This window comes from Rousettus aegyptiacus, unplaced genomic scaffold (genome assembly GCF_014176215.1).
Source record: "Rousettus aegyptiacus isolate mRouAeg1 unplaced genomic scaffold, mRouAeg1.p scaffold_m13_p_4, whole genome shotgun sequence".
Classification (NCBI taxonomy): domain Eukaryota; kingdom Metazoa; phylum Chordata; class Mammalia; order Chiroptera; family Pteropodidae; genus Rousettus; species Rousettus aegyptiacus.
This window is the reverse complement of record NW_023416307.1, coordinates 154,092,106-154,117,694: the sequence shown is the minus strand read 5'-3', so window position 1 is coordinate 154,117,694 and position 25,589 is coordinate 154,092,106. Positions and strand designations below refer to the sequence as shown.

Genomic DNA, 25,589 nt, shown 5'->3' with positions numbered 1-25,589 from the left:
AGGTTCTCATGGTTTAAATTTAGGAAAAAAAATATTGGAGACTGAGCAGGAGGCACTGTGATTTTCTACTCATCTCCTTCAAATTTTTCTTAAATATGTAAATAGATAACAGTAAATCTTTAAATAACCATAACACTTGAAGGCTGTTACAATAATAATCTATTACTATCTACCTATTATTAACTATATATTTCTATATAGCTGACATAGATTTAGCCATTAACTATATGTAAATGTTATAATAATATATTATCAATTATCTATAATATTATGATGATGATGATCTATTAAACTATTTTGGGATACCTGAAGGTTAAAAGAAAACACCTGTGGCTTCAACACATGTCACTAAAAACCTTCTGAAAGCATATGACTATCTACGATTCCATCTCATGTCAGCTCTGTCCGGTGCTCCTGATCTTCTGGGAGCTTCTCGTATCTTCATTCCAACCACACTGTAGAACATATGACCTCGGCCCTACCAATTACACCCTCAGGACTCTTCACAGGAAAAAGGAAGAAGAGGAGCAACCCCTCCGGGGTAGCAAGGAGCCATGAGATGCTCTATCATGCTCCATGTGAGATGAACCAACTCCATGAGAGGAGCATGCTGGACCAGGAGCGAGAGTCCTGGCAGCATTTCAGTCCCCCAGGGCCATCATCGACCCCGTCTTTTCTCCATTTTGATTACATGAGCCTATACGTGACTGGTCTTGCTGAGTGAGGGCAGTTCTGCCATGAGGAGCCAGAGTTCGGAGCACTGCAGTCCAGAGAAAGCCCTGGGGGGATGCCGGAAAGGGAACACTCCTTCCCGGCCTCAGGAGATGGGCTGTAACTAGAAGTGGCTTCAGTTCTGAGTGGGCCCTTGAGGTGCCTCAAGCTCCCATTCTGCTCACCAGGCAGGTCTTAAAGGACCCCATCTGTAAACACACTGTGGTGATGGCACCCACTTATAGGTATTAAAGGCATATGCAGACAGCTTTACTGACTGGGAACGCTGTAGGGCACACGGAAATGGTCAAAGGTATCTTCTGCATGGATGACCATTTGTTAAGATTCCTAGCAGTTTACTTTCTTGGAAGTTTTCATAACTTTGGTTAGGGATAACCAAACCTGCCATCTGAATCCCCTTCGTAACAGGTACGTGACCTGCCTGAGGTCAGAAAGATGGGAACAAGGGCCACTCAGGCCCTCCTCTGTAAGTCTGGGAAGAAGATTCTGAAGAAATGCTGCTCCTTGCCCACAGCTCCACCTTCCTCTTCTCACAACAGATTATGTTAATATCCCTGTAACTAATAAGGAAATTGAGTTTGTAATTTAAAAACTCCCCAAAAGGAGATCTCCAGGCTCAAATGGTTTCATTAGAAATTCAACCGAATATTGAAAAAAATTAGTGTCAATTTTAAACGATCTCTTTCAGAAAACAGAAGAGGAGGGGACAACTCGTAATTCGTGTTATGAAGCCAGTATTAGCCTAATACCAAAACTAGACAAAGCCAGTGTAAATAAAACTATAGACCAATACTCCTCATGAACACAGATGCAGAGATCCCGAACAAAATACTACCAAATAGAATTCGACAACGTATACAAAGAATTATACACCGTAACCAAATAGGATTTATTCCTGGGATCCAAAGCAGGTTCAATATTTCAAAAAGCAATCAATGTAATCTATCATATAAACAGGCTAAATAAAGAAAAAAGAAGTCACACAATCCTCTCAATTAATGTAGAAAAAGCCTTTGACAAAATTCAACACTGATTCATGCTAAATACTCTCGAAACACTAGGAACATAGGGGAATTTCCTCAACTTGATAAAGAACATCTACGAAAAAATCTCTAGCTAACATTATACTTGTTGGTAAAAGACTGAATGCTCTTCCACAAGATGCAGAAAAAGGCAGTCCACTCCCACCACTGATACTGAACATGATCCTGAAAGTTCTAGCCAGTGCTGTTAAGGCAACAAAATGAAATAAAAGGAATACAGATTGGCGAATAAATAAAACTATCTTTGTTTGCCAATGACATGACAGTTTATATAGAAAATCCAAAGTAATCTACCAAAAAAACAAACAAAACAACCCACATAGAACTAATAAGTGAGTTTATTCATTAGGGTCACAGGAAGCAGGGTGACAAGACACAAGATCAACATACAAAAATCAATTGTATTTCCACGTACTAGTAATTAACATGTGGAAACCAAAATTTACATATATATATATATATAATCGCTCAAAAAATTAAATACTTAGGCATAAATCTAACAAACTGATGTATAGGACTTGTAAGCTACAAAGTGCTGATTAAAAAAATCAAAGAAGATCTAAATAAATGGAGAAACATACTGACTTCAAGGATTAAAATACTCAACACAGTAAAGATGTCAATATTCCCCAAACTGATGTGCAGATGTGACTCAATTCTAATCAAAATCCCCAGCAAGGTTATTTTTATAGATATAGACATAGATTATTCAAAAATTTATATGAAAAGACAAAGGAATTAAAAGCTAAAACAATTTTAAACAAGAGTAAAGTGCAAGTAGGTGGTCAATAAGCACCGAAGAAGATGTTTAATACCACTAGTCATCAGGGAAATGCAAGTAAAAACTACAGTAAGAAACCACTTCACACTCACAAGGGTAACTATTTAAAAAAAATAAAAAAAGAAAGAAAAGAAAACTAAATGTAACAAGTGTGGGCGAAGATGTGAAGAAATTGAAATGCTTATGCACTACTGGTGGTAATGTAAAATGCCACGGGCCACTCTGGAAAAAGTTTGGCAGTTACTCAAAAAGTTAAACATAAAATAACAATATGACATAGCAATTCCACTCCCAGTATATATATACAAAAGAAATGAAAGCAGTCTTGGAGAGAGATTTGCACACCCATGTTCACAGCAGCATTATTTACAATAGCCAAAAGCTGGAAACAACCCAGGTGCCCATCAATAGATGAATGGATAAACAAAATGTGGTATATTCATACAATGAAATATTACTCAGCTTTAAAAAGGAAGGAAATCAAGAGAATGAGAAAATAAACCAGAGACTGGGAGAAAGTATTTGCAGAAGGCATAGCTAATAAAGGATTTTTATTTAAAATATATAAAGAACTCTTAAAACCCAACAATAAGAAAACTATAAACCAACTTAGTCATAAACAAAAGACTTTAAAAAACACATCAGCAAAGAAGATATACAAATAGCAAATAAGCATATAAGAAAAAATGCTCCATGTCATATATCATCAGAGAAATGCAATTTAAAACAAGAAACCATCTAGCAATCATGCTCCTTGAGATTTTCCCAAATGAGTTAAAAACCTATGTCCACACAAAAACCCGCACATGAATGTCTATAGCAGCTTTATTCAAAATTGGCAAAACTTGGAGGTGACCAAGATGTCCTTCAGCAAGTGACTGGATAAATAAGCTATGGTGGATCCAGACAATGAAATATTATTCAGTACTAAAAAAAGATGAGTTATCAAACTCATTAAATGCATATTACTAAGTGGAAGAAGAAGTCAATCTGAAAAGGCTGCATAGTGTTTGATTCCAACTATATGACAATCTGGAAAATACAAAACTATGGAAACAACGAAAATGGATCAGTGGTAGCCAGGGATTAAGGGGGAGGGAGGGATGGACAGGTAGAGCACAGATAATTTTTGGAGCAGTGGAGCTACTCTGTATGATATAATAATGGATATATATCATTCTACATTTCTGAAAAATCATATAACACCAGGAATGAGCCCAAATGGAAACTATGAACTTTAGGTGATAATAATGTGTCGGTATATGTTCAATAATTTTAACAAATGTACCACTCTGGTGTGGGATGTTGATAGTAAGGGATGCTGTGTGTGCTGTCGGGGTAAAGGGTATATGAGAAATCTTTGTATCTTCTGCTCAATTCGCTGAGAACCAAAAACTACTCAAAAAAATAAAGTATTATGATTCCCTTTATATGAGGGGTCTAGAATTGGCAAAATCACAGGGACAGAAAATAAAATAGAGGCAACCAGGGGCCAGGCAGGACAACAAGAAATTACTGCTTAATGGTTATAGGGCTCAGAAAAAGTTTTGTTAATAGGCAGTGATGATAGTTACATAACACTGTTGATGCATTTAATGCCGCTGACTTGTATGCTTAAAAGGGTTTTTAAAAAAAAGTAAAATAAAAGAAGAATGAAGTAGGAGGCATCGCTAGCCCCATTTCGAGATTTATCACACAGCTAGAGTAAGCTCCACGGCACGGCACCGATGCAGGCACCGGGTACTGACCAACAGACACCGGAGGCAGCGCCTCGCAAGTGCAGCCAACTGGTCTTTGACAAAGGCTCGACAGCATTTGTACCTCGAATGGAGGAAAGACAGTCTTTTCAGCAACAAGGGCTGGAGCAACTGGATATCCATCTGTAGATTAAAACAAAAAACTTCCACGTACACAAAAATTAACTCAAAATGAGTCATAGATTTTTTAAACGTAAAACTTTCAAATATGGAACTTTTAGAAGAAAACAAAGAAACCCTTCAGGACCTAGGACTTGGTGAAGAGCGATGAGACCAAAAGTACACATAATCTATAAAGAAAAAATTGATAAATTTACTAAATCACAATTTAAAACTTTTGCTCTGTGAAAGACCCTGTTAAAAGAATTAAAAGGCAGACTGTGAAAAATATTTGCAAACTTGCAATATAAATGTTTTATTTGTAAATTAAAAGTCCAGTTTCTCTGGGCCTCAACTTTATCTGCTATAAAATGGGGAGGCTTTATACTGATATTAAGAAAGCCTTTATTAAAAAAATTAAATGATACAGAAGAAATGAAAAGAATCTTATATCAGAGAGTTGGCAGGATCTCACATAAGGGCTCAGATCATGGGTCTCCTGTCCTTTCTCTGCAGGAATCTGAGGAAAGGAGATCAGCAAGAGTATGTTTTCTGTACAGTAGGAACAGGCTTCCCCAGATCTGAAAGCGGCAAATTCCCACTTTCATCAAAATGGCAGAGTAGGCCGGTGTAGAAATCCTCCCGCCACACACACAGAGGAGTGATAAAATAAAAACAAAAATATTGGCAAATTACATTTGTATTGTCGTATTCTTATTTGCAAATAATATGATTTAATAATAGGACTTAATACTATTTAGTAATATATTTTGACATATTTGTCAAAAATGAATCCTGACAAAGAATTCTAAAAACTTAATAGTAAACAAACAAAAACAATCCAAGGAGAAAATAGGCAAAGACAAGAAGAGATATTTCATCAAAAAGGATATATACTAAAAGTACATGGAAAGATGATTGACATTACCCGTTAGGGAAATGAAAATTAAAATCACAACAAGAAATCATTACCCATTTAACAACATGGCTACAATAAAGTGATAATACCAAATGCTAGTGAGGATGCAGAAGAACAGGGACACTCCTTGTATTAGGGTTTTCCAGATAAAGAGAACTAATTAACAGAATATGGACGTGCGCGCGCGCGCGTGTGTGTGTGTAGGGGTGGAAAGAGAGAAGAGAAAGAGTGAGACAGAAAGACAGAGAGGAGATTGATGTTAAGGAAATGGCTCACACAATTATGGGCGCTTGTAAATCTGAAATCTCTAGGGTGGGCTGGCGGGATGGATATTCAGGTAAGGTTTGATGGTGCGGTCTAGAATCTAAAACCTGCAGGGCAGGCCAGCAGGTGGGAAATTTGGCAGGGTTTCTGTGTTGTAATCTTGAAGAATTGTTTCTTCTTCAGGAAACCTCAGTTTTTGCTCTTACGGCCTTCAACTGATTGGACTAGGCCCACCTGCATCATGGAAGGTGATCTGCTTTACTCAAAGTCTAATTTAAATTTTTAATCACATCTAAAAGTATCTTCACAACAACATCTAGACATGTGTTTGCTCTAACACCTGGGCACCAGAGCCTAGTCAAGTTGACACATAAAATTAACCATTGCACTCACACATGCTTGTAGGAATGTAAAATGGTACGGCCACTCTGGAAAATAGTTCGACAATTTCTTCTAAGACTAAAAATCAATTTACCACATAACACAGCAATTTTACTTTTAGGCATTTATCCCAGAAAAAATAAAAACCTCCATTCGGGTTCATAGCAGCTTTATTCCTAACAGCCCCAAACTGGACAGAACCTAAATGTCCTTCAAAGGGTGAACAGTTAAAGATGTGGTACATCCATACCATGGTCACTACTCAGAAATATAAAGGAAAAAAGCGATGGATGCACAAAACAACTTGGATGACCTTTAAGCATTATGCTGAATAAAAAAAAAAGCAAATCTCCAAAGGTCACATACTCTATGATCCCATTTATAACACATTCTTGAAATGAGAGGTGGAGAACAAATTAGTGGTTGCCAGATATTAGAGACCGTGGGCGGGAGGCAGATGGGGTGCCCATACAGGGCAGCACAAGGGAGGTGTTTGTGGTCACGAAATAGTTCTATACCGTGGAGGTCATTCTGTGTGGCGAGGTCACTGGTAACCTTGACAAGAGCAACTGGAGCTGGCCTGACGTCACTTACCTATCTTACCAAAACACGAGGTCCACCAAGGGTGCAATCTTGATATGTTTCCTGGAATAGTCTAGCAATTAACGTTCAGTATTTGTTGAACAAATGAAGTTTCTGAATGAATCGACTTAATATATAATTGAGTCTGTCATGTGAGTCATCATTTTACTGGGCTCCCTACTGCCCACGAGTCAGATCCAAATCCGAAACTAGCTCCCATTTACCCCAACCAATTTTATGCCCCACTATGCCTCTCTTCTAAGCTGCTGGCAAATTCCCTAAATCCCCCTATTCCCTCTGCTTGGATCCAAATAAGGGTATTTTTCTGCCCAGTGAATTACTCTTCATTCTTGAAGATCCAATTCACTGCGCCCTCCTCTGAGAGGCTTCCCTGACTTGCAGCGGTCAGCTCCCACTGCCTGTCGCACCGGTACAAGCCTCTAGCACACATTACATACAGCCTGCATCATATGGTCCCTAGTGAATGGCCCTCCATCCAGACTGAACGCTTTTCCTGCAGAAAGAAGGATTGTGTCCTAGCACTTAACGCAGTGTCTCATTCTCAAGTGCACTTAATGAATCCTAAAGCCTATTTTATCTAAAAGGAGGCTCTCAGTTCTTCATCTGAGACACGAACAACAAATTTCTGTTAAGCTGCACCTCTTCTTTTTAACCTTGATCTTCAGACTCAGGACTGGTGGAGCTGGTGGGAGGAGGGGACCGGCGCTTGACTAAAGCATAAAGAGTGTTCTCTCCAACCTCACCCGAAAATTCAGTTAGCCGAAGTAAAAGGCTCAAGGAAAAGATGGTAAAGTTTGGGGCTTAACTTCCAGGTTAATAGTGCATTCCCAACCCTAGAAGCAATAAGTCACACTACAGCTGCCTCATTCAGGGACATTTCTAACAAGGTGCCATGTAAAGGAAATGAGGGGAGGGGTGTGTCCCTTCATCCTGAATGCTGGATAGCCTGTCCACCAGCCCAGAACATGCGCAGAGGGACACTTGTCTATTCCACCATAAGCAGAAACAATTAGTACTCAGAAACTCGTGAGGTTAGGAAACAGACAGCAGTATAATAAAACATACCGGGTGCAGTCTGGGGCTTTGGTGGCATTTCAAAAGCATACTGTTTGCAGCCTTTTATTTATGGAGCTTGAGACTGGGTCTTTCTGCCTGAGGGGGGCCCTGCTGGGTAACTCCGGAAGGGGGTGAGAGAGGAAGCGGCTGACCATTTAGCACTATAAAAAGACCTGAGGCTATGGTCCCATATAAAGAGCAGGCTAAAACATTCAGGCCTGTCCCACCTCTTCTAGATTCTCCTGTTTCCCACCCATGTCCAGCAAAGTAGAATGGGAGGAGAGAGAGAGATAGGAGGGCAGAGTCCACAGAAACCACTGAACATCTAATTGTGCCAACAGCATAAGATTTGCAGATGTTTCTTACCAGCCCAGACTCCTTACCATGGGACCTGAAGTCTAGTCTGCATCCAACCCACCTTGCCAATCACATCTTCCACTTTGCTCCTCCATGCCTTCCTTGTTCAAGAAACATCCTGAACGTGCACTTTCATGCCTGGGCCCTTAAACAGGCTCATGCTCGGCCTAGAATGCCTCTTCCCACAGTGTCTGTCTGTCAAAGTTCTATTCATCCCGCAAGGTGATCATCAGACACCATCCTCTCCATGAACCACCACAAATTCTTGGAACTGGAAATCGCTGCCATTCCATTGGTGTTCCTTGGGCCTATGGTGATACCTATGCAGTTACAGAATTTATCAGACTCTGCTTTGTCTCATAATTAATTTAAATGCCAAAGATAGGGGATGACTCCCACTCCTAACAGGGTGCCTCAATCACCTAGCAAAGCACCAGGCACAGCTGAATGCACTTCAGTAACTTGACCAAAGGAGCATCTCAAAATATAAAGCCTGGGGTTCTTTAAGGTAATTTAGCAAGCACTGTTGGGCACCTGACGCATGCTTAAGACTATGCCGGATAATAGGTGTTTCACATGCTTCGGAAGCTCAACATCTAGAGGGAGAGAAAGATGCTCAAGCACATCCACACTCTTCATGTGCACAAGATGGAAGAGTCACCAGCTTCTGGTTCAGCAGGTCTGAGGCGGGACCCAAGAGTGCATTTCAAACAGGCTCCCGGGCAATACGGATGCTCTTGGTATGCCGACAATACTCTAAGCAATGAGGGGAGAAGGTACAATGGAAGCGATTAATGGCACCAGGAAGGATATGAGAAGATGGTCTTCAGAGAGACAGGATATCACACCACCACTCACTGTGACAGGGCAGGGCCAAAGAAAGATGGCGTGGAGGCTGGCAGGGAGACAGGGGTGTAAACTTGAAACCACAAGACAATGCTGAACAGGCATAAAAGCGAAGTGTCTTAGAACAAAAGAAGGAATGTTTGGCCATTTTCCTCCCCTTGAGGAAAAAAAAAATACAAAAGGAGCCTTGAAGCATGGGTAGGATTCTGATGGCAGACGTGAGCCGGTACTCCAAGCCAAAAGAACACCAGAGCAAGGGCCCCACAGTTGGAGAACATCAGTTCTGAAGACAGCCAGCAAGAGGAGACTGTGCGCAACAGGGGAGAAAGGCAGAGAAGGGGCCACGTCTGGAGGGCCTAAAATATCAAGAACACAGCTGGTAGTCCCAGAAAAGGCAACCAGGAGTGGCAGTCAGCGTCAACAGGACATCCTTAAGCTTCCTCTGCTTACGTCTTACAGGTGGCAGGGATGGATTTCCGTGAGCAGATTAGAATAATCGGAGATTCAGTTAAATCAGCAGTCCTCCCCTTAATCCTACTGAAAAACCGCCACCACCTGCCGCCCCTGCACCCTCACTCCATGGCTCTCCCTTCATGTCCTGTTGACTTACAGTGAGCCTATGGATGCGGGGCAAAAAAAAAAAAAAAAGAAAGAAAGAAAAAAAAAAAAGACAAGCTTTACCCAACATGGTGGGAGCACCTTTTAAAATTACCAAGATTAAGTGGTTCTGCTCTACTTCCTGCTTCCTGACAACTTTCTAACCTCTGATTTCCCTGTGGTGCAGAAGACTATAAGTTCAAGAACAAGCCGGAATTGATCTTTCTTGCTTTGCCTGTTAGCATCCTCTCTCCTGAACCAGAGAAGCAGGGACGGTGCAGGTGAAATCCTATGCTCTTTTGATGAACTATGAAAAAAGCATCCTACATTTTGGGGGTATACCCCTAACACCCTGCCCTGTCATTCATAAATAAATGAATAATTACTGTCTAGCTTTATTCATTCACTCTTTCAACAAGTATTCGCTGAGTGCAAGGGACTATGCTGAACCTCTCGGGCCTCAGCTCCTCCCACTTTTCTCCTAGGTCACTCACTTCTTGTCAAACCAGGGGCTTGCTGCTTCCCAAGATTACCAAGTATGCCTCAGGACTCTAGAATATTCTTCCCTCACGGAGTGATCGCTTCCTTCAGATCTACTCAGAGAGGCTGGCGCTGGTCCCTGTAACAAAAACAGTGCCCTCGGTCCCCTTATCCCGCTTTGTCTTCATAGCACTTACCACAGCTGGACAGTTTATATCGATTTACTTTTTTATCGTCTGTCACTACCCCCCACGAAAAAAGTAAGGTCACGCTCACAGAAGCTTTGCCTACTCTGCTCTCTGGTGTGTCTCCAGGACTTAGAACAGTGCTTAACACACAGAGGGCACTGGCCTACCTGCTGAGAACACTGTTGAATGAGAATGAAATGGGAAGCCACTCAGCAGAACGACATGAGGAGAGCTGAGTCTGAAGTAAGACAATCTGTTAGCTGCACGAGGATCATTCCCTACAGGGTAAGAATTCTCTCAGCAAGCTACTGAAGTTAAAGAAATCCTGGCTTAGGTGAAAAGTGAAGAGGGTCTGAATTGGGACAGTGTTTACTGAGCACCAATTATGTCAACACCTCAGTAAATAATTCAGTCACAGCCCCCGCTCTCATGGAGTTACAATACCGTAAATAATTATGTAATTGTTATTGTGATAAATGCCACAAAAATACACATAAAAGAGAGAGGACAAGCCAAAGCCAAGTCCAAGAGTTTCAATCCTACGTAACTGGATAGACAGTGTGCCATCCTCACACAAAAGGAATGAGAGATGATTTAGAAGGAAAAGAGGCTTCATTTTAGAAATAACGAGTATGAGGCTCAAGGGTACAAATGGAAATGTGAATCTAGTATTTAGGGACAAAATAAGGAGTAGAAATACAGATTTGAAAGCCATTTGTAATTTGTGGACTACGCCCACAAACCCTTACTTGGAAGACATGTCAGCACAGTGTGATCTGCTGGTCCTCAAGATACCTCTGTCAAGGCTACACAACATTTAGACTTCACAAATCAGCACAGGAAAATAAGCTTATGACACGTGTGCATCACTTAATGTGTGTCTCTTAGAAGTTGATTCCTTTTATGTGACCATTCGAAATGCAGCTCCAGGGCTGAGCTAATAGAATTTGGCTCTTAACAGCTGAGGCGGCATGCTACAAAAGCTAATGAACAAGAAAGATTACCCCTTGGCATCAAATGTTTCTGATCAGGAGGTTTGGATACAGAAAACAAATTCTGTTTTCAGTGTCTCCACCATCACAAATCTCACTTGCCCAACTGGTAACAAGTTGTCTTGAACTTATTATCTCTTTTCTTTCTTAATTGCGGTAGACTATACATAACACTTACCATTTTAACCATTTTTAAGTGCACAGTTCAGTGGCATTAAGCACATTCACATTGTTGTGCAAACATCACCACCATTTATCTCCCAACCGAAAGCCCAACTGCGTGGAACAGTTTCCTCCATCATTCCCTCCTCCTCCCAGTCTCTGAGCAATCACTGTTCTACTTACTTCCGTAAGAATTTGACTAGTTACTTCATTTAAGTGGAATAATTAACAATATTCGTCCTTTTGTGATTGGCTTATTTCACTCAGCACAATGTTTTGTAAGTTCATCCATGTTGTAGCATATGTCAGAATTTCCTCCCTTTTTAAGGCTGAATAATATTTCATTGTAGATGGGGAAAAAAACGTACCACATTTTGTTTATCCATTCAACCGTCAATGCACCCCGGGCTGCTTCCACCTTTTGGCAACTGTGAATAATGCCACTATGAACATGGGTGAATGTAGCAAATATCCATTCTTAAGCTTATTTTTTGAAATCATTCTTGTGTTCTGATCAGATATACAGCACACTCTGCCCAGACATATTGGGCCATATTTGAACTACTGATCTACTTTGCCTGTCGAAAGCCCCAACTCTGGCCCTTACCTTCACGGCCCTGAACACAGCCGGTCAGGTCCACCGGAACACAGGAGCCATCACGGTCTCCTCTGGCCTGCCATTCTGCAAGCAGCTAAGCATCCTCAGCTTCAACTGAGAAAGGGAGCATGGTGTCTTTAGTTAATGCTTTGGAAATAGTCTGCTTCAAGCTCCAGCAGAGCTACAAGACTTTAAAGATGAGATGCAAAATTTAACAGTAACTTTTCCTATGTCAGTTATTCAGTCACCAACCAGGACAGTCCCATGATCACCTACAGTGACATGGGAAAAAAAAGGTCTTCACTTCTGGTCCATCTGTAGTCTATACAAGAGATGCCTCCAATTTCTAGATACTGTGTTGAAAATACAGAAGTTTACGCTGGGACAATAAAGCAAGTGTAACTTACTCTAAAAGCCTTAAACTTTACAAAGGCCAAATCAGAATGCAACAGGGGTTAGCCAACCACAGCCAATGGGTTTGCCCCACGCCTGTTTTTCTAAATAAAGTTTTCCTGGAAGACACCTTTACCCATTAGTTTGTGTATTTATTGTATACAGCTGCCTCAGTGCTACAACAGAGTTGAGTAGTTGCAGCTGAAACTGTATGACCCACAAATCCTAAAATATTTACTATCTGGCTCTTTACAGAAAATGCTTGCCAACTCCTGGTTCACACATCTTGGTACATTCTCCCCAACTGGAAACAAGTGGTGACATGATCAACTGTTAGGGCAGAAAAAGCCTTACTAAACTAACTGTGGGGAAGCTGGCTGGTTCCAGACCAAAAGGGCAATGGGAGTGCCAACACTCAACAAAAGTAGGAAAGTAGGTGCCGTGCTTGTAACTTAGGTGGGGCACAGAATGCACCTTCAGAAAAACAATGTGGTCTCATTTTCCATCAATGAACCTACAAGACGAACCAGGAGTGGCCAGGGGGCAAACAGTGAAGTCTCGTACAAAATAATAATAAAGAAACCGACTGTAGTTAAGAAGCATTTGGAGACACCGGCTTCTTAAATTACCCAGCTGGCCGGCCATGCTCCAGAAGTCTCAGGGTGAACCCCAGGAATGTTGCTTGGTTGGTAACTGATTTTCTAGGATACCTCCAACTCTCTCTCCCATCCACATGTCAGGCAGCACCAAGCTCTCTCATTCATCTATCGGCGTCCAAATTTAACAGCATTATCCACACTACAACTTGAAGAGAGCAAAACTGACTTTTTGATGAATACAAATTGACGTCACAAGTGCACATGTGCTCTCAAGGCGCATGGTCTTCCTCTCAGTTCTAACTGCTCATTAAAAAGAGGCGAGGCTGAAAATGAACACTACCACCTGAAAAAAGTCAGCAGGAAACCCCAGGAATGAACACTATTCAGAAGTACAAAATTTCTAACATGGTGTCGTTTCAAAATTAAAAGTCAAGAATTTCATATATCCAGAAGACGAGCAGAAAAAGCCTGCCTCTTTCTTCTCTCCTGAGACAGAAGAGTGAGGTTGCATCTGGACATACACTTCGCTGCCCTCCACGCTCGAAGATGATGCTGCAGATGGTGTGTGCTTCCTGCTCTGCTTCATTCCGTCAGCAAGGCAGGTGAGTAATCCGACAGAGGATGTAAAAGCATGGCTTCCACCAACAAACAGCTGTGTTGGAGCTCGGAGAATATAGCTCTGTGCCTTGGGCAATCCCTTAATATCTCTAAGCTTCAGGGTTTTTCATCCGTAAAGGCAATGGCTTTGATATAGGACTCCTATGGCTCCTTTTAAGACGATTATTCTAGCTCTTATAATTATACCTGTGTAGCTCACTGCATTACACATAACATAAAAATGGCATGCATCAACAAGTCCTTACTTCATTTCCTGATATCCTTCTCCACCTACTCTTTCATCACAAAATCGGTGTGACAAATTAGCCAAGATTCCAGACTCAAAGTGTGGTTCTTGAAGCCAGTTTCAGTGAAAACTCTGTACTTGGATTTAGTGGGTCAAAAGGCAATATTCTAATATTGTGTCTTTCGCCCATGAAAAAGACATTTCTTTCCGGAGGCTAAATTCTCAGATCTGGGTTCATAACCTTAGCAGGGGCCTTGGGAAAATGCTGGGAGGACTGATGCCAGCAGATCTTGAGGAGCCATTATTAGTGGTGGAAAAACAAAGTGTTGTGTGTGTAGGCAGCTCCTCTCTCTTAAGATTATGGGTCAGCAAATAGTACACAGGTTTGCTGACCCCATTCTGCTCTCACTATGAAAGAAAGAAATGGGTGAAGTGAGGGGGAAAAAAATGTATGAATTTGGTTGGTCTAGTGCTCATGAATAGTAAGTCACGGAGAACACTCATTGAGTCTGGGGAATCTGCCCAGCTTGCTGGACCCAGATGAACTTGACAGTCACGGCCTGGGCACTGGGCTCCTGGCAGTCCAGAGGAAAGGAGATGAACCTGACTGTTGGGAAGGGGGGGATGAGAGCCCCTGTGGATGCAAGCCTCTCTATCCAGACCAATCCTTATGGTATAGGTTGCCAAGAAGCCTAGTATTATGTTCCTTCTAACCTTTAAGACAAAAATGATTTGCCAAGGAGAAGGACCATGGGCTTTCTCTGATGATTTCTCACTTGGGATTCATAACCCAAGATCCAAATATGGTCTTCTGCTCTCAAGACTGAATGCAAAATACTGCACATCTGTAAGTATGTGCATTTTTCTGGGAAGAAGGTTCATCATTTTCATTTTTCAAAGAGGTTTAAGTCACCATGGATATAAAATGTGATTCTTTAAAAATCCAATATATTACCCTATTCTGTTATGCCTCTACTTAATTACCAAACAGGCACCCAAGGAATTTAATTTCAAATATTTCCAAAAAGAAAATTAAGCAATATTCAAGAATAAGGCAGTGAATTTTGATGGCCTACCTGCTAAATGCTGACTTTCACACTCTCCCTAAAATTCGCGTAGAAAAGATGACATGCTGTTAAAGATGAGTACAAGTGACCTGAGGTAGATTAATTCGCACGGGAGCATCTGAAGTCAGTTCATTACCATCAACGCTATCAGTAACAGAAGAGGCAATGGGAGCACATGAAAGAATACTTGACGCAGAATATAGAGACCAGGAGTCTAGCCTCTAACCCTAGCTCTGCCTGATTTAATCTGTGACCTTGGACAAGTCCTTTCTTCTCTTGTGCTTGGGTCCTCGTCTGTAAAATGCAAGCTGCTGAAGCAGAGCAGTGGTTTGCAAACTCTTTTAAGGCAATGAACATCATCTAGAATTCATCAGAAGCTAAAGCAAATTCAAAATGGCAGGTTGGACATTCGCATTTATTTCCATCCCTTTAGAAACCCATTAAATTATTATTCATAAATATCATCTACTTCCTGAGCATTTAGCCATGTGATTGTTTTAAGTGTATGAACTAATGGAATCCTTAACACTCTTATTAGGTCGGTGATGATCCCCATTTTACGTGTGAAGGAACTGAGTCACCAGTGTCTAAGGAACTTGCCCAAGTTTTCACAACTAGTAAGTGGCAGAGCCAAGATGCAAATGCAGGCAGTCAGCTCGAATCTGTGCTGTGTGTCCTACCTCTCAGACTGACCGTCAAGGAACAGCAAAGCTCTCAAGGGAAAAAAAAAAGCCGACGGAGAGAGCAGATTAGAAATGTCACATTATGGAAGATGAAAAGCAGACAAATGAGTAGTAACTGATTTAGATGGAGAACAGTGAGTGCTGCAGGCGGCAAGCCACTGTAGAATCCTCTCCAAAACTCAACTGTTGGAGACACACAGGATTCCTCTCAAGGTATAAGCATAAGGAAGGCTGAAAACAGGCAGGGCTAGTCCCCTCACCAGGCAAGCAAATGCTCCGTCACTGCCCCAGCAGACGACTGGAGGTTTATTCTCTGGACAGGATAAACTAGAGACTTCAGACTTGGATAACCAGGGCAGCACTGAAGACAAGAGTGTGGCACCATTCAGGGGGATTAAGTGAAAGTCTGCATACAGAAGGAAGGACCCCTAGTCCCCTCGCACCATCAGGCTCCTAAGGATAATAGCCAGACTTCCTCCAACGAGACAGAAGCTTGAAGATCACCTATGGACTCTGAACACATTCCATTTAAAAGTACAAGTCCATCACCCCACAGCTGTGGCCTTCAGCATGTGGCCCCAGACCAGGAGCATCACCAATGAAGAACTTGTCAGAAACGCAAATTCTCAAGCCCGTGCCAGACCTGCTGAATACGAAATTCTGGGGTGAGGCCCAAAAACCAGTGAACAAGGCGGCCAGGAGATTCTAATGCCCACTAAAGTTTGAGAACCACTGCCCTATAGGGAGGCCCACTAGTCAAAAAACCCATCCCACAACAAAAAGTTTCCAACCGGCTTTTCAGTGCATATTTGGAAGATGGTATGGAATCACCAGAAGTTTTAGGAAAGACACTATCCTGAAAGACAGACCAAAACAAATTTCACAGAGCAGCTCTAGGGGAGGGAAATGGAGCAGAGCCTGGTTCACCTGGCCTCGCCCTGGCCCCCACTACCACACGGCCAGTGGGCTATGTCTCAGGCTCTACAGAATAGTTTGAAAACCAGTGAAGCAGATGCTCTCTCCGGTCCTGTCCACCTCTTGCCTGTGCCTTTATACTGGTCTTTATTTCTCAGATCTAATACATCGATTTACACTGATGCGCCTGGTTGGAACTCTCTCTGAAAATTTACTTATTTGGAACTATGTCTGATAATTTATTTGTCCCTTTGAATGAACAAAAGCATTTCAATGGAAAAATCATACAAGCATTTTTATGCTAAAAGGTTGCCATATTCTGTATTTGCATTAAATGTGGAGGAAAATTGCACTGGTTTAATTTATGTAGGAGTATCTGTGGCCATCTCACTCTATCATGCCTTTTTTGCTTCTCTGCGTCTTACAAGCTTTCCCTGGGTCACCCTTTCAGGCTAAATCTTAATCCAAACATTCTCCCCTATTACCGCTTCACGACAGTCTCTACGCACCCCAAGTGTTACTGCCACAACCAGCTCATTCTTTCACTTACAAATAAATCTCTAGGAGCCTTGACATGGTCTACCACGTAATCGCCATGGACAAAAATCTCCCATTTATATTTACTTCCTCTGCCTCCTTTAGTCCAGCTCATTTTCCTAAAACCCCTTGGTTCTCCCTGAAGATCCTTCCCCCTCTCAGGCCACTTCACTCCTCTCCTACAAAACTAATCTCCTTCAGGAGGGGTTTAGTGTGATGAAAAACTTATGCCAGGAATTATGAAAAGAACACCACAATGTTCTCATTTAATCCTCATACTAATACTGAGAATCAGGAATAATTCCTATTTTTACATTTGGAAGACTGATGCTTAGAGAAATTAAGTAACTTGCCCAAGGTTACAACTAGAATTTTAATCCAAATCCTTCAATCTCCAAAGCCACTCTCTTAGCCATTCTACTCTACTGTCTCCAAAGGTCTGACTCAAATATGTAGAAGGAAAAAAACTTCCTTAACCCTGCAGAAAATAAAGAGCAAAAAGAGCTCTGCTGTAGTATTGTTTTGTTTTGAAACGAGGTCATCCACAGATGCTGAGAGCCTTCCAGCCCAAGCACAACAGGGGACATGGCTTGCTAGAGCACTTTCCCACCTGGAGGGCTCCACATGGCTCGGCGGCTTGGCTAAGGAGCAGCCCCGCATGCCTCTCCACCGGGAATGGATGCGAAGCACGGGAGGAAGGCTGGCTCTCACACCCAAAATGCCAGTAGGGAACAGGTGATCAAGAGATCCCGCTCCCCACGCAGCCTGTCAGTCCATTTTCCGTGACCTCTGCGGTGGTGGTGACGGTGTGCCTCCCCGTGTGGGGCAGAGTAGCTGCCCACCTCAAAAGATGTCCGGATCTGATTTTAAAAGCTCGTAAGAGACAAGGTAGTAATCTAACGATCAAGGGCAAGCGGTGACTCTTAGGGAAAAACCCGCGCCTCTACAACACAGCTAACTTCGAGGGGCACAAAGAAATAGCTGTGGTGACAAGAGGTGCTTCAGTGGTGCCCATCATAACGCAGAGAGAGCCGCCGCCCCTTCCTCCATGGAGGGGCTGCAAGTCCATTTTCTCGTCTGTGTGACAGAAAAGGGAGGCGGGCACCCCAATGTCTCCCATTCCGAGGGCCTCGGCAGCGCAGCTCTCAGTCTTTCCTGCTACGGGCTGAGAGGCTGTGCCTGTCCGTCTCCCGCTCAGCCCCAGTCCCGCTCTCCCGCTCGGCACCTCTCTCCCCCCTATTCCGTCTCCCTCCAACCTCCTTTCCCTACCCCTCTGCTCGCCAGACCTCTCTTCCCCTATCAGCCCCGCCCCTCTTTACACCCCTCTCGGTCCCTTTTCCCACAGCCCCGTGCCGCCCAGCTCTCGGTACCTTGAGCGTCACGTCGCACAGTTTGCCCTGCCGCCGGATCTCCTCCATGACGCCGTAGCCGCGACTAGGCAACTCGGACACGGAGAAGTGTACCAGATCCTCCAGCTCCTCCGCGCCGTCCTCCACCATCTTCCCCGGCCGCCGCGACTGCGCAGGCCTGGCCGGCCGGCTCGAAACTCCCCGGGGCGGGGCGCGGCGCGGCGCGGCGCACGCGGACGGCAGCTCCGGCGCGCGGCTGGGATCCGACAGGCCTGCGCGGCCACCGTAGCCAGGGGCGGCTCTGCGCCGGAAGCCCTGCTGCCCCGCTTCCTGGTTCAGGACCAGCCTCCGTCCCCTCGCTGTCCCGACCTGGGTCTCGCGCCTGCCTCAGTCTTTCTAAAATCATCAGTACCATCTCCGTCTTTCCAATTCTGCCCTGACTTTACTCGCCTCTCAAAAGAGGACCACGCACTTCATTTCCGCCACCACCCTAAGACTTCCGGAACCTCCGGAAGCCGCCCGTTGCCATGGCGGTTGTGTACACAGCCCGGCAGCCGAGCGATCCGATTTTCCGGTCGCGGCAGTTGCAGCGGTCGCGCTTTGGGGGGGCAGCTGCCCCCGGAGCGGTGAGCAGGGGCCACGCGCCGCCGGGGTGAGGCGAAGGGAGGGTGGAGAGTAGGTGTGCGCCCGGGGGACTGCAGCGGATGGAATCGGAACACTGGTCCAGGAGTGCCCGGGTTTGGCTCGCTGAACTGTGAAACCCGAGCAGAGGAGGACGCGGCATCGTGGGGGCGGCTTCAGCCTGGCTGCAGCTTAGGGTCTTCACATCTAACGTTCTTTAGCCCCACGAGGGTCCTGCGTCGCGCCTGAGGTTCACAGGGCGCGAGGCGCGGGGCCAGAGATCTGGGCTCTTCAGCACTTGTCTTGTTTTCGAACTGGAGGAGGCTTCCGGAACGACAGTCTGAGCCCTTCGCTTTACTGTAAAGCCTTTACAGATGAGAAAACCGCTCAAGAGAGACAGAAATGGTCCCCAGGTCCACTGCATATTGGGTGAGAAAAAGAAAAAAAAGGCCAATTCTGCCTGGAGCCGAGTCTTTTGTTAAGCCCAAGAATGAATGCGTTTGGGCCCTGGTTTGGTTTGGTTTGGTTTGGTTTGGTTTTCTGGTTCAGATACTGCTACCACTCTGGTGGCTATGAGGATTTCCCATGAGAGCTCGTCTGGGCAGAAGCGCTGGAAGACAGGGACTCTCCTGGTGCCTACCGCAGCAGATGCTCCCTCTCCTTTTATCAAACCTTTAGAGTCTTGGTAGCAATTCTGTTCATTCCCACCCCTAAAACAAATGAGGAAACCTTGAACTTCTCAGCAGGTTAGTTTCCTGGTGAGCACTCAGAGATTCACTTATTTACACCAGAAATATGTAAGTGTAGTGCCGCTGAGGGAGGGGCATTCCCCAAGAGGTCTGAAGGAGAAGGACTCTAACTAAAAAGGAGGGCGTGAGGAGGGGCTGAACATGGTTTCTTGCAAGTGGTGCCTGGAAACCAAGTGTCCGCCTAGAAGGGCTGTGGGCTGAGGGATTGGAGGTGGTGTGGAAGGAGGGTGACATTATTTGCCCCTTGGGCCTTTTCAGTAGTGACCAAAGATGGACCCACCCTCTGACTTCCAACCACGGGCATCACCATCTACCATTTCTTGAGCACCTGCTCTGTGCTGGACACTGTTCTGGACATTGAGGGGGGATTCAAAAGAGATAAAAGACACAGTCCCACCCCTCACGCGGCTTGTAATTTAGGAGCTGAAACCCACCCAAATGATGCGACGTAAGAACAGTAACAAGCATTTCAGTAAGTGCGAGATGGCATGGGGTCCCCAAATATCTGGATATTGATTGGCTACTGAGTAGCAGACTCACAGGGGGGTGTAGTTAGTAGAGAAGGCTTGCCTTGAGGGGTATGGCTCTTGGCGTGCCTGGAGCCATGCGGTGTGGTGCCTGGAGCAATGGGCATGTGCATGAGGAGGGCTTTGGGAAGCATGGATAGGGCGACTGCATGTGCATGTGCATGTTGGCAAATTGCAGGGCAGAGAAGGGCCAGGCTCTGAGGGGAGGGCAATGCTTGGAGCTGGCTTGGGTTGCCTTTGTGCCGTCAGTGGGTGGGAGCTGTTGGGAGGGCACCTGCTCCAGAGCTGCCTTACTTCATGGTTCCTTTCAGAGGGCATCCTGGGCAGGACGATGGGTCCTCAAACTGGTATGGGGAATGGTTCCCAGAGCTTTAGAGATTGAGAGTGTTTGCTGGAGTCAAAACACCTCCCTCCACTCTCAACTTCCCAATAGTCTAGATCAAAGTGAACTTAGAAATGAGAGGTTCTCTTCAGTTTCCTCAACTTGGGATTCATGTTAGAGCTATTCATGGCTTTTTGTTTCTAGAGTTCAATTTTGCAGACAAAAATTTTAGGACTAAAATCGGATAAGCCATTATCCTTGCTCACCTGGATACCTTTCAGATTCATTTTCTAAAAATTAGAAACCCTGGATGATCCCATAGTGGAAAAGACTTCCATAAATCACTGCTTGAAGAATGTAGGAAGTGGTTACACACTCTACAAATATGAAGGCAACATGTTTGCTTGTTTGATTTGACATCCGAAGGGCTTATAACGATTAGAGTTTAACGTCCACATCATTATAACTAAACGAAAGAACAGGGCCTGTCTTTATTTAACTTGGTTCTATAGAGATACTTACTGCCACTTGATGATAGTTAATATAACTGTAAGAGGAAATCAAGTGGTCAACTCAAGTTGTGTCTAGAAATGTGGAGGAACATTCATATTTTAACATGAAATCATGGAATCATTTTTATCAGGTGACACACATTGAACCGTTCTTAGATAATACATGTAAAATGTTGACATTTAATGTACTTTTTTAAAAAAGTGCAATAATTATATTTAAGAGAAGAAATCCTGTTAAATTCGACTTTTTTTTTTTTTACAGTAAAGGTCTTGACAATTAGCTTTTTAACAATATTAAACATTCTATCGGTTTATTTGTTAGAGCGCTTTGCAATAGCCCAGGCAAGCTATTTTTTCCTTAATAACTGTGTTGATACTGCTTTTTTTCCCATTTGAAGATGAAATCAGCTCCTTATGCCTCATGTTTCCCTAACTTCATAAATTCAGTAAATTTGTTTGTGGGTCGTCTTTTTCAAAAGTATCAAGGAGTTTTCTTTAGCCTTAACTCCTCTCCTCTGTCCCATGAAAGTACAGGTTATTTTAGGGCAAATGCCTCCTTTCTGATAAAACTGGTCTAACCCTGAAGGGATCAAAAGAGAAGCGTATGACACCCCAGACATTATCCTCTGGTCTTGTCTCTGTTCAAAGTCTGTTTTGTACATTGTGGAGCATTAACTCTAAATGAATTGTTAGCATTATTTCTTTATATTCATGGTTCTCTAAAAGTGAAATTATTGAAATTTCAGAGCCCAGTCTTAAGACTACATGACCATAAACTACTTGATGATACTATTCAAATTATTTTTAAAATGCAAAAAGAAGGAAAGAAAGAAATAATAGATTGATCTTTAAAAAATTTGGATGTAGAATTAGAAAATACTTTATCTTGGAACAATTTGAAATTGTATTATGTTAGTTTGCCCAATAGTTTTGAACAATGAGGTTATTGTATATTTTTCTAGACTTTTATTCTGTTTTCTAGTATGACTTAACTAGATATAACACAATTGATAATTGCAGATAGATTTTTACTTAGCTTTCCATAGAGCTCTTGGCATTTTCTCTCAGTATTTAATCCTTTGTCATTGGTGTGTAAGAGGCACCTAAAGAGCTGGTTAAGTTTGAAGTTCCTCTTAAAGCAATAAAAATCCGTGCAATTATTCATTTAATAACCCATTTGCTTTTCCACTCTGTGTCAATACTGGAACCAAAATTTACTGCCTAACTGGTATTAAATACTTTTTCATAGACACTGTCCAGTGTGATTTGACCAATGAGACTAATATCCAATAAAAAATGAGATTTCTTAGTTATCATTGGGAGAGTTGTACAATTCAGCTTTTAAAAATGTTTATACCTTAGTTGAACAGGATCTTGGAGATCAAGTAACTCTGCCGTCAATGTAACTAACTCCTTTTGTAGCATCTCTGCCACTTGGCATCTTGAGTGTGCTTGACAGTTTATGGTGTTTCTGATCCTTCCTTGAGAAGATCCTGTCCATTGTAGGACAACTCTGCATACTAGGAAGGTCATTTGCCTAAATCACGTCCTTATGAATTATTTCTGTAAGTGTCCTATTCATCCTATTCCATGAAGCCACATCAAACATTTATTGTAACATTTTATTATTTATAGTAATTATTTGTGATCCCGTGAATGAAGGAATACAAATATATGTGTGTCTACCTTAAAGAAAACAATAAGAATATAGTTAGATTTTAGGAGGGGGAGAGGAGGTAGGGGACTCTGATTTTTCTCTCAATGGAGTGCCAGAGAAGAAAGAATATATGATTATGGGCTAGATTAAATATGCTTCTAGCAAACCTTTTCCTGATCTTAGTCTGATGGAGGTAGAGGAGGAGGCGCTGCATCTGAAGTGAGGTATGCTAATGAAGAAAAGAATTAGTTTTAAGGCCTTTCACAGTAAGTATTTTCGAGGAAAATACAGCGAATGAGGCAAAGCATAAGAGGAATAAGAGAACATTTCTAGAAACCACTTGTTAGGCCATCTCTTAGGAGCAGTCTTTGCTTCATATTTTGGTCTCTTGAGGGGTCATTGCTGGAAAACGATGAGGTGGCCTATAAAGTTGGGCGCACACGTACCTGTTGAGCAGTGAGTGCCCTGTGGGTAGACTGCTTCCTGAAATGCCAAGGGGTGAAAAGGGAGACCCATCCCCACTGGGACAGGAACGTGGCCTGCACATCACTCTTTTCTGCTCTTCTTAATGAATGGCTCCTCCCCTCTACTTGTCGTTTGATGGTAACTACTGAAAATTTTGCGGTTTTCTCCCTTTTAGGTACAATGGGTACGAGGAAAAAAGTACACGCGTTCGTCCGCGTCAAACCCACCGATGACTTTGCTCATGAAATGATCAGATACGGAGGTGACAACAGAGTAAGTGCGATGTGTTTGCCTTCAACTGCCCAGGCCTCGCTGTCCCAGCTCATTGCATGGCAACCCTGTTCCAAAAGCTTTGTAGGGGCCAAGACAGAACTGGTAAAGTTCAGGTGGACTCTGGAGTCTGTAGGTCTAAACCGTTCCCTCGCAATGCTGTTTGATGAGGAAATTCACCAAACTCCCGTTTTTAATTGTCGTTTCGGTGGATAAGTTTATCTTTTTGTGTCTGACACCAAAATTGACATCTGTCCACACTCATAAAGTTTTGGTGATCAGATCTGCTGTTACAGATCTGTCAGGGGATACAGGAAGAAGTTTTAAGTCGATTACTGTTAAACTTACCAAAGCAGTGAGAGAAACTCTCAGAGAGAGAGCTGGAAGGACTGATCCATTCCCACGTCCTTGCCATAGTCCCGAGAACCTTTCTGAAGCCTGTGACAGGCTTAGGACAGCTTGAGAGCGTTAGATGTTTTTTTTTTAGCAAGCATTTATGGATCTACTGTAGGCAGCATCAAGACATTCTCTTAGGGAAGAATTCAAGGGCACCTGCTCAAGCTTCGAAAGTCCTAGCAGTCAGAAGTTCACATGCAGCCCTGTGAAGGGCATGCTGCTGGGCATGGTTTCAATGACCACAGAAGCCCAGAGCAGTTAATGCGTGAATGGACCAAGCCTCTCCCTCTTGATCATAGTTTTGTTGTGTGTGGCCATGCTCGGCTCCTGGATTAGGGCAGCCAGTGTAAGTGTCCAGCGAGAATCTGTTTGCATCAGAAGTCCCCAGTGTGGAGACTAGAATCCGCCATTGACATAACCCAGTGTGTTCCTAAACCAGCTGCTGCCGCAGTGACTTGCTGTGGAGGAATCAAAAAGTCTAAAAATATTTTTTAAACTCTCTGCATCTAAAAACCTGCTGATTACAAGTAGGTAGGCACCCGTGATTTGCTCCAATACCAGTGAGTAGCTGCATCTGACCAGGCCAGAGCCTTTTCTGCAGTTTTTATTTCATCAGTACTCCCACTGGCCTTAGCGTGCCTGTGGAAGGAGGCGCTCACCACAACGCTGAGGGAGGCCACGCCGCCGGTGACCAGAGAGAGAGAAGGCACGCAAGCCCAGCCTCTGTCACCAAGCGCACTTTTCCCTCTGGCCTGATCCAAGGCCTCCCAGTGCTTGTGGAACGTTGTATCTAAAGCTGCTTTAATAAGAACATGCTTGATCCCATATCACGGGTGGGGGAACCAAGACAGCACCCCGTAAACAAGTAAGTGCTCCAGTTTCCTGATCCTTCCACCTTAAGGGTCATGTGGCCTCCCTGCAGGAGCTTCCTCCTCCTGTCCCTAAGAAGGCATCCGGGATGTAGGCCACATGTCGGAGCCCCTCTTAGTCCTCAAGTTCACGTCCTGTTTCCTCCACATCAGGCATCAGCTACCAGTGACCGAGCACCAGTTTCTTAACACATAACTAAGTCTTTCTCTCCCTTTCCCTCTCTCCCTCTCTCCCTTGCTCTGTCGTTTTGCTCTCTTTCTCTCTGACCTCTCCCTCCATCCCCCCCCTCTCTTCTAGACCATTGATATTCACTTAAGAAAAGATACCCGGAGAGGAGTCGTCAATAACCAGCAGACAGACTGGTCGTTCAAGCTGGATGGAGTCCTCCATGACGCCTCCCAAGAAGTGGTTTATGAGACGGTCGCGAAGGATGTGGTTGCTCAGGCCCTCGATGGCTATAATGGTAATTTAGTTCCTTAACTGTTGTTTTACGTAAGGACCCATGGAACCCCTTGTGGAGGAAGAGGTGCAAGTATTTTATGGTGAATAAAATAAAATATAACCTCATTTAGTAACTTTTGTTTGCTTATTTGTCGGTCTCTATGTTCTTATGGGGGAAAACTTGTTATTTGCTTGGTGACATTGTGGGCATAGCTTGATCCAGTGTGCTGGGGCTCTACCTTCATAGGAATGACCTGGCTCTCTAAAGGTCACGAGGACTCAACTATTATCCTGTTTCAGATCTCTCAACTATTAGTTTTGAAGATCATGCCTTTATGATGAATTTGAGTCCAAACATTTTTCTCTCAGCTACGTGCTAGGAGCTTTTTCTATTCATTCTATCAACACAATCAATCTACTGTTCATATTCTAGTATAGGCTTATTTATGTAGATGACTAAAAACCTGAGTAGAGTTTGAATTTTTAACAAAAGCAGTTTTATTAGAAAATTTCTACA

General features: G+C 43.4%; 2 protein-coding genes across 11 annotated transcripts in view; one reads left to right on the top strand and one right to left on the bottom strand.

Annotated features, from left to right (window-relative positions):
- The window catches only part of KLHL18 (kelch like family member 18), a 46,370-nt gene extending 27,964 nt beyond the window's left edge, over window positions 1-18,406 (bottom strand). Inside the window, exons 1-2 of one of the 3 annotated variants that reach the window (XM_036218818.1) lie at window positions 18,264-18,377; window positions 11,865-11,969 (exon numbers count right to left, since the gene is read on the bottom strand). Coding sequence is in view for 2 of the 3 variants with exons in the window: in XM_016141397.2 (XP_015996883.1) it covers window positions 18,264-18,392 (129 nt within the window). In the remaining variant the exon portion in view is untranslated. Of the gene's footprint in view, window positions 1-11,864; window positions 11,970-18,263 lie in introns of all 3 variants that reach the window. The other 2 variants (XM_016141397.2, XM_036218816.1) reach the window with 2 other exon arrangements.
- Window positions 18,407-18,570: 164 nt separating this feature from the next.
- KIF9 (kinesin family member 9) overlaps window positions 18,571-25,589 on the top strand; it is a 39,352-nt gene continuing 32,333 nt past the window's right edge. For 3 of the 8 annotated variants that reach the window (XM_036218808.1, XM_036218811.1, XM_036218807.1), the window contains exons 1-4: window positions 18,571-18,868; window positions 20,033-20,084; window positions 23,271-23,368; window positions 24,929-25,094. In XM_036218808.1, the coding sequence (XP_036074701.1) occupies window positions 18,770-18,868; window positions 20,033-20,084; window positions 23,271-23,368; window positions 24,929-25,094 (415 nt within the window). In that variant the 5' untranslated portion in view covers window positions 18,571-18,769. The other 5 variants (XM_036218814.1, XM_036218809.1, XM_036218813.1 and 2 more) reach the window with 5 other exon arrangements.